Below are 9,443 nucleotides of genomic sequence, written 5' to 3'. Positions count from 1 at the left end.
GTATATTCTGGATACCTGTGCTTTGAAGGGTATATAAATTACAATATATTTTACAACTCTATGGGCTTGTGTTCTTTTAAACTGTATTTTTTGGATGAACATGTTTTTAATTTTAAGACAGTTGAATATACCAATCATTTCCTTTATTTTTAGTGTTTTCTTATGAGGATCTTACTTAACAAATCCCTACTACTGCTGAGATTTTGTTACATAGTATTAGTGTTATTACTTCTATAAAGTTTTGGTATAATACAGATAAGGCCATCCAGGACAAGTTTTCTTTATGGAAAGGTTTTTAAATGACAGACTCAACTTCTTTAACAGTTATAAAACAACTAAATTTTCCTTCTTATTATAGTTTTGGTAAGTTTTGTTTTTCTATGTTTATTTCATCCACATTTTAATTATTCAAAGTGTCTTTCTCTTTAATGACTATAATAATAATGACTGTTTTATGTTTCTAACATTGGTTAGTTTTGCCATTTTTCTTTTTCCTTGATCATCCTCACCAAGAGTTTAGCATTAGTCTTTTAAAAGAATATATACTGCTTTGCTAATTCTTTTTTTTACGTGTTACATATTTCTGCTATTATTTTCTTCCATCTATTTGAATTTAATTTGCTATTATTCTGGTTTCTCGAGAAGCATGTTTAGCTAATTCATTTTTAGCCTTTCTACTTTTCTAATATATGCACTTAAGGCTATACAATTCCTTTTAATCAAATCCAAAAGGTTTTGATATTCTTATTTTCATTCAGTTCAAAATAATCTCTACTTTCCAACAGGTTACTGGGAGGTACATTCTTTAACTTCCAAATTTTGTAATTTTTGTTACTAATTTCTCATTTAATTCTGTTGCAGACAGCCTTCTCTATATGAGTCCAACCCTTTGAAATTTGTTAATAGTTTCTTTATGGCCCAATATATAGTTAACTTTGATAAATGCTCCATGATCACCTAGAAGTAATGTGTATCTTGCAGTTGTTGTTAATTCAGTGTTTTATACAGGTTCATTAGATTAAGTGTGTTGGTTGTGTTGTTCCAATCTTCTATATCCTTACTGATTTGGGGGTGGGGCAGGGAGAATGTGGGTGTATGCTCTCATTTACTGAGAGAGTTGTATTAAAATTTTATATGTGGATTTCTGCTTCTGGTCAAGATGGAGAAGCTACCATTTTACCCTCCTGTCTGAAACAACTGAAAAACTAGACAAAATGTATAAAACAAGGCCACTTAATACCCTGGACACCAGGCACTGAAGGACAGTAATCCTTGAGAGCATAAGAAACAAAAGGGTGAGCCCTACACCATGGCCCCAGCTCACTGCCTGGAGAAAATTTCCAGGAGAATATAGAAAATTCAGAAGATTCTAAAACCTGTTGGGATTAATAAATGAATTGAGCAAGGTTGTTATATACAAGTCATTATAAAACAATTGTATTTCAATACTCTAGCAACAAATAAAAAACAAAAGACCTAAAAAGACACTTCATAAAAGACAGTATCCAAATGGCCAGTAAGCATTTGAAAAGATGCTTAGCATTATTAGTAATTATAGAAATTAAAATTAAAACCACATAAAGATACCAGTACATACTCACCAGAATGCCTGGAATGAGAAAAATGAAAAATATCGTGTGTGGCAAGGATGATAGCAATGTCCCTTCTGTGAACACTTGGAAAAACAATAGGCTGACCAGGCTGCTGGAGAGGAGGCCTCTGGGCCTCTCTCATCTTGGTTTAACAAATTCTTCTTGAAGGTAGTGAGACAGGTCTCACAGTTCCTGTGGTGTACTTATGGACCACTATATCCTTTAATTGAAGGTTCTGGGTCCTCAAAGTCAGACAAAAACAGTAGCATGCATTAAGTTTCCTAGGGCTGCTATTAATACATTACCAAAAATGGGTTGGTTGAAACAACAGGTGAGAAGACCAAAATCAAGATGTTGGCAGGGTGGCACTTCCTCTGGAGGCTCTAAGGAAGGAGCTCTTCCTTGTATCTTCTAGTTCCTGGTGGCTGTTAGTATTCTGCTGCCCACAGCTACAACTCTCTGCCGGCTTCACAGTGCCTTCTCCTCTGTTATCGTCCTTTGCCTCTCTAAGGACACTTGTGATAGCATTTAGGGCCCACCCAGAGAATCCAAAGTAATTGCCTCATCTCAGAATGCTTAACTTTAATTAAATCTGCAAAGACCCTTTTCAGTAACCTTTAAAGTTCCAGGGATTAGAGCTTGATATTTTTAAGTAGTTATTATTCAACCTACTACACTTGTGTTTAGTATTTTCGAAATAAAGGAATAAACTAGTAACTGTGGAGAGATGAGGGGAAAGAGTGGCCCAGATGAAACCTTGGTGTGTGTGTGTGTTGGGAGGGGGTAAACTGGGAGGAGGTAGAAGCCTTACCTAGCAAGGGAGTAATATTCTCTGGGTACAGAGGAGCGACTGGGAAACTTTACGAAGGAGTACTAAAGAAGAATTTCCCCTTTCTTTGCCAGGGTCCTAGGATCTGATCCCAATAAATAAATTACTGCACTTACATGTAAATGCACTTCCTGAAGGAGTGGGCAATAGGCATGCTGTGGTAGACCGAGCTAGCTGCCCATTCAATATCCATTCTTTCCTTCTTCACTGAAAAGAATACTTTTATTTGGAGCCATCCACTGCTCAGCTAAAAAAGTTCATTTCCCAGGTTTCCTTGCAGCCACTAGTCATGTGACAGCTTTGACCAGTGGGAGGTAAGCAGAATTATGCAAGTGGAGTTCTAGAAAAGCTGTTGTTTTGCTAATAAAAGGGCTACACATTTGCACCTTTCCTGCAAACCCTTCCTTCTTGAAGCACTGCAGTGATGCCCTCAGGTGTAAACGTCAGAATCCATGAAACCGCAACAGAACTGTAGAATCCCCGTACCAGCCCTAAACAGTCTGCCAGTAGACTTTTCTGTTATAAAAGAAAAACAATCCAATAGGGTTTAAGCCACTGTTAAACTTGGTTTGTAGTCGAATACACTTTTAAAAAACTAAACAAAACAATAGCTAGGTGTTTCACAGATACCATAATGTCAACCATAATTGGACAATTCCAATTTCTCTGGAGACTTAAAAGAAAAAATGCCTTCACACCAATGCAGGTCCCAGACTGGTCCTCTTGAATGACTGGGTATATAACCTGCTCCCATACATTAGCCATAAAGTGCAGAGAAGGTTAATTAGATTCTTTATTGATTCCACCAATGTATTAGTAGATATGGTAATAGTAAATGGTACTTTTACAGTCTCTTAACCAAAAATATAACAAATATTTACACTCAATAAAAATACAAAAAGCATACAGAGGCACTGTCTTTCTAAAAGACATAAGTTTAAGAGGTATCAAAAAATAGGAGACAAACATTGCTTGTTACAGGACACTTTACAATCACTGAATTGTGCAGTATAATTGCTATTTGATTATTATGACTGTGCAGTTTTGTTTTTGTCCTTTGCTGATCAGCTCACGTTTCAATTTTAAAAGGTTAAGTACAACTGTATTCTGTGTATCAAAAGTAAAGAAGCCTTAAAAAAGCACAACAGAAATTAAAGATGAACTGGGGTTCAAGTTTAAATTTGAAAATGTACTGTGACACTGTTTTGAAGATTTATCCCTTTGCTATATCACATTTACGGTAATACTAAAGGGATACATCTACTTTAATATCACATTTTTTAGAAACGTATGTATCAAAATAATAATCAGAGTCTTAAATATACAAGGAAACTCTTTCTCCCCTTCTTTTTAAAGGGGAGAAAACACTTTATAAAAATTAGAATTGTTCTTGGATATCTCCATGATTACTGTCACATTTCAAGCCTAGGAGAGATTCTCAAGGTGGTTATGCAGATGATGACAATGTGACATCACCCTCATGAAAAACCATTTAAAGGCTTTTTCTCCCCAAATATCATACTGCAAGTAACCATTTGGAGAAAGTAAGACTCTATTAAATTACAATAAACCTTTATGGAAGTATATACTGGATTTACTAATTCTCCAAATCTTTCATTATGCAGAGATTTTTTTGTTGAAACTTATTATTTGGCAAAAGTTTGCAGTGAGGATTTACTGCTTCAATAGCCCTGGCAGATTCAGAGTTGTGGTACAATGAGGGCACAGATCTCTTCAGTATACTTATAAATTTATAAAATAAAAACAAACGGGCATTTTGAATTGGAGCAAATATAGGTTAAGGCTTCTCTTGTTCTAGCCAAGTGACAAACTAAGAGAAGGCAGGAATGTACCGTAAATTAGAATATAAAGATCAAAACGCCACGATTTTTTAAGGGATAAATACATATCAAACTAGAAAGCATTTGGCTTTAGTTCTTGATCAATGTGATCAGCTGATCCAAACACTCACATTTCAAGCTACAGGAAACAAAGGCAGCTACAGGATGCAAGTCCAAAACCACAAGCCTCTGACTCTCTGTGCAAGATATGATCCACAACATTGAGGACAACGATGGAGAAGGCTCCCATCTGGTTTGAAAGACCTGCTAAAAAAACAGATACTGTGCAAACAGCACATTTTTCCGGGGAGTGGATATAAAATGGTGAGAATAAATTCCCAAACTGGATAAAAAGATGGTTGTAGCAAAAATATCTTTCACTTTGTTTTGCTCTGGACATGAAAATAATATTGTCTAAATCAGTGAAAGAAAAATTTATGATCACAGGACCACTGTTTATAGATCAAACCTTTACAGTGTGACTTTCAAACCAGGATTTTTGATCCAGGTTACTTTCCGTTTCAATGGGCCAAGAAAGCTATGGAGCCAACTAGCCTCATTCTAACATACCTGGGGTTAATTTCTAAGGCTTAAGTTTCGTATTTACAGTTTTTTGCCCATGGGAATTTTTCAGACATGCTATTTTTCCTAAAATGAAGAAATTATCATTTTGATAGAAAAGATGGACTACTGCCATTTACCAGTTGGCACTGATTTATGATTTTAAAATGAAGGAAATAGGAGGATGATAGAAGGAAGAGAGAGCTAGGAAAAAATGAGAACTTTTCAAAAGGAAGTAATAAGCCAACTAAATCCTATAAATTCACATATGGATAACCATTCAGAAGTAAACCTATTTTTGGCTCCAAGTTGATTTGGGTAGTACACATTAATGGCTTTGGCTTTTTTTTTTTTGGTAGTCACAGAAGTTTATTAACCTTTCACTTGCCTTTACACTAAAAAACAAATGAAAAAATTTAAACTTAAGATGTAGAAAACATCATACTTAATCTTTTTTAAATGCGGAAAGTCTACCTCATCCAGTAAATAGTCAATGAAATTTTAATTAAATACTTAAGAGTGCCACACCCAACAGGCTGTTAAATATATATGTCTCCTTCCTCTCAAGGCCTAAAGTGAAAACCAAGAAATAATCACTTCCATAATTCTAGCTCCTCTTTCCCCCACAAAATTTTCAACCAATTATAGACCTTGGTGTGCTAATGAGCTTTACCTGCAGGCAACTGGGAGCTGCAGGGTTTATGAAGATTAAAAACAGCCTTGTGCTGTAAGATGGGGGTTGGGTGGTGGGTGCTGCAGAACACCGCATAAAGCTAAATTGATCTTCATGACTATACCGCCAAAGATAACATGTCCTTTAAAAAAACTCCATATTTGAGTTGTGAAAAATTTTAGGTATGGGTTTCTACAGAGTAGAACTGTCTAGAACTCATTCTCTATTTACTGGATTTATACTTATAGCTACAGTTAGACAGAGAATGACTTTCACTTAAGTTGGTATACATGTTATATAAGATAAACATTTCATTCTTTGGAAATTAGGGTTGCTACACACTCCATCATACCCCTTCCTTTTCCCAAGAGACTGCTAGGACCCTGTGGTAGCTTCATTTGGCTTTCCAAATCCTGACCAGCAGATGGCAGTATTCTCCTTCCTAACACCTCAACAGCAAAGGGATTCCTGTTCCACTCAAACTGAGACCCCACGTTTCGTTGGTGCTATAGATGGTTACATCTCTGTATAGATCAAACATATCATCCTGTAAAGATGGCTTCAGTTTGGTCAGATCAGAGACAGTTTTATGGCCTCAAACATGAACATCAATTAACAAGAGCTCCCAAATACAAACAAAACCACAAAACTTCAAATAATAAGTTACTTTTCAAATACATAAAAATATCCTTGGTATTGGCAGACATTCTGAATTTGTCTGTTAACCCAAGCTATGGCTTGAAAATACTACCACTACTACTATCTTAAAAATAACATGTTAAAGGAAAATCTATAGTGATATATATGGGGAGGACTCGAGTTTGAATTTGTTCTAGTAACTGTGGTCCCAAGGCAGGTCTGGTGTGCAAAGCGAAGACTGGTATCCAGGCACAACATCCATAGCTGAGGAAACTATGCATCTGCAGGGATTAAATGAAAGGAAGCATGATTCAGGGCTATCTCATTGCTCAGAGTACAGGGATTAAAACCTCTGGGTTAGCAGCAGGAGCAGCGAGCTATTTGTTGGCAACGGCCTGCAGAATTGTGAGTTGGTTCTGCCCACTCCTTCCTCCGTGACTTTCAGTAGACTTCAATCAGGTCAATCCAAAGGCTATACTGCTGAAACCTGCTCATTTTCTGAAAATAAAAGAAACACAGTTAAGTGGTAGGTCAGCATATTAATGAAGACCAACTAACAATCTAGTTATCTGTTTAAAAAATTAGTCAATTTCAACAAAGAAATCCTCTCAAATATCCCATCAAAGGCCAGATTTTATTGTAATGACATTTTTGACTTCTGATCACAATGAAGGCTGACAATCAACTGGAATTCAGAACTGCTTTTTAACCACTTTATTACTAGATTGTTTAGAAGGATAAAATTCATTTATTGCCAAAATTGCAAAGTTGGTCAAGAGTTCTTCTAATAAGAGGAACTCTATCAAACAGCATGATTTCAGATAATTTGACATTTTGATACTTGGAGTTTCAAGTGTCCGTGCATTAGTGTAAAACACAACTCTACCAATGTCAAGTGCCTCCTCTTAAAATTATCCATTTACGCTGAGCTGCTATTAAATACAATCAGGTTGCCCTCTCCATTTACAAAAAACACACCATCGTATTTAGTCATTTCTTTTTTAACAGAGATTTCTAAAGCAGTTAAAGAAAACATTTCTGATTATGTGAAATACCAGAGCAAAGACCACTCAATGTGTTTAGCAATTCATTTAAGAGCCATTAAGGTAGTTTGTCAACATACCATCTGCTTCGCTATCTGCGTCAGTCACATCTGCTAGTTTAGGATGGGATGGCTGCAAATTACGCCTCTGAGGCTGAGTTACGATCTTCGATGGAACACAGGCCACAGGGTTGCTACTGAGAGAAGCTGGTGGCAGTCTAGAGAGGCTGTTATGCATCATCTTTGACCTCTGCACTGCCACACTATAATCTGGAGGTTTTAGGTGTAGGTGGGGTCCTTCCTTTAGGTCTGCTAAAGAAATCCCCATGTATCCTGGAGGAGTGGGAGGTGGCTCCCTATACCTATCCTCCTTCTTGGGTGAGGTGACACAGTACACTGGCATGAAAAATAAGCAATGGAAATGTTAATGAAAAATATAAGAAATGAAAAAAAAACATACTGAAACTTATTACAATGACAAAATAGAACTTAAAAAGGGACACAGTGAATATATCTGAACACAATGGCAGCAGGTTAAAAACACTTTTAATAAGCTTAATAAACTTGATATTTAAACTTGTTTTTAAAATACATAAATTACATTGGGTTTTACAAACATTAAATAGAATGAGACAGTTGAAGGAGATGACATTGATGACAAGCTTCCTCCTTTCACAGGTCAGACCACAAATCACAGAAGTGTATGACAAATTCCTCAAGGAATACCAGCCCCAAAGGTGAATGAGTCAGAGACATTTAAGAATTCACCCTGAACATCTATACTCTATTAAATGGGGGGATTTTCATAGAAATGACATTTAGGCCCTCTACTTAAGGGCTATTTCACGTCAGTGCTGGCATATAAACAACTTTAAAGAGGAACTAATTCCTTCAAGGACCTTATTCCTAACCTCTGCTCTGTGATTAAGTGAGAAGAAAAGCCATAATTTTAGGAAATCCATCTTAAATTAAGTTTCTCTGATTTTCAGTGGACATTAAAAATAATGGTGACTTAAAATCTTTTGCCCTAAGTTTGTACACCCTGGGTCTAAGGCAAAGCTTCAAAAAAACATCAGAAATAAGTTAAAAAGGAAGTTCCATGAAATTAAGACCAATCCACAAGACTCACAGGACAAATGGCTCTGAGTATCTTGATCATGTAAGCAACTTCTAAAATACAAACACTATCTATATACAAGAAGAATAAATTTAAAAGGATCATTAAATTCTCCCCTTAGAGAATCAAGTTTGCCCATATTGAAATTTCTACAACTCTACCAGTAAAATCTACATGTAGTATCAAGGTCAGAAAGGATTTCCATTCCCATCTGAGGAGAATGGAGTGGGGAGGGGGTGGAGAGGTTGTGAAAAGAAGACAAGAATGAAGACTGTTAAGTGATTTGCCCAGAGTCATCTAGAAATGAACAAAAAAAATTTTTTTTTAATCTATTTTCCCAAATGGATAAGAAGGGAAAGATTTTACACCCTTGCACACATGTGCTTGTATATCCATATAACAGTTACCTAAAAGGCTTTAATAAAAAATCCTTGGAAAAAAATGAACTAAAAAATCCAACCTATAATGAAATTTGACAAGTAAAAAATATGCTAAAAAAAGCACGTGTCTTTCATATGTTTAGTAGTTTAAATTGACATCACGAATATAGTATAAAGAGTTGATTATGATAATATTGACTCAAAGTACAGTCACTCCACATGAAAAAAAAACCACAGGTGCTATTATATCTAAGTACTTATATAACTCAAGAATAAGGAAAAAAAATGTATTTGACGGCCAAATACTAAAAGAATACACCAAGAAAGCTGTGCATGGTTAGAACGGAATCCACAAACAGAAGCTGGCACACCCATGATATGTGCTAGGAGGGTATAATGAAAAGTGTTTGGGTCTTTTTTTTTTTTTTTTGGCTGCATCACATAGCATGTGGGATCTTAGTTCCCTGACCAGGGATCAAACCCATGCCCCCCCTGCAGTGGAAGCACAGAGTCTTAACCACTGGACTGCCAGGGAAGTCCCTGTTTTGGACTTCTTTATCACACTTTTTCCACCACTTGTACTACCTAAAAGTAGCATCAGATTCAAAGTTTCTACCATGTATGCAAAAAGCAACTAGGGTCCAAACAATTTATGAGGTGGCAAAGAGAATAATCCCTTTATTACTACTGCACAGTAATGCAATAATATTTTCTTAATAAAACCAAAAAGATCTCAAAAGCAAAACAAGACATATAAACCTATCCCCCT

The 9,443-nt window shown here is 36.0% G+C and overlaps 1 protein-coding gene across 5 annotated transcripts in view; it reads right to left on the bottom strand.

Annotated features, from left to right (window-relative positions):
• Positions 1-3,229: 3,229 nt before the first annotated feature.
• The window catches only part of RAPGEF6 (Rap guanine nucleotide exchange factor 6), a 221,816-nt gene continuing 215,602 nt past the window's right edge, over positions 3,230-9,443 (bottom strand). For all 5 annotated transcript variants that reach the window (XM_082837180.1, XM_082837181.1, XM_082837182.1 and 2 more), the window contains 2 exons: positions 7,259-7,573; positions 3,230-6,633 (listed from right to left, as the gene is read on the bottom strand). In XM_082837180.1, coding sequence (XP_082693306.1) covers positions 6,608-6,633; positions 7,259-7,573 — 341 coding nt within the window. In that variant the 3' untranslated portion in view covers positions 3,230-6,607. The remainder of the gene's footprint in view (positions 6,634-7,258; positions 7,574-9,443) is intronic.

Source organism: Leucopleurus acutus (assembly GCF_964270905.1).
Source record: "Leucopleurus acutus genome assembly, chromosome: 3".
Taxonomy (NCBI): domain Eukaryota; kingdom Metazoa; phylum Chordata; class Mammalia; order Artiodactyla; family Delphinidae; genus Leucopleurus; species Leucopleurus acutus.
Note: the sequence above shows the minus strand (reverse complement) of the source record. Positions and strands in the feature narration are given on the sequence as shown.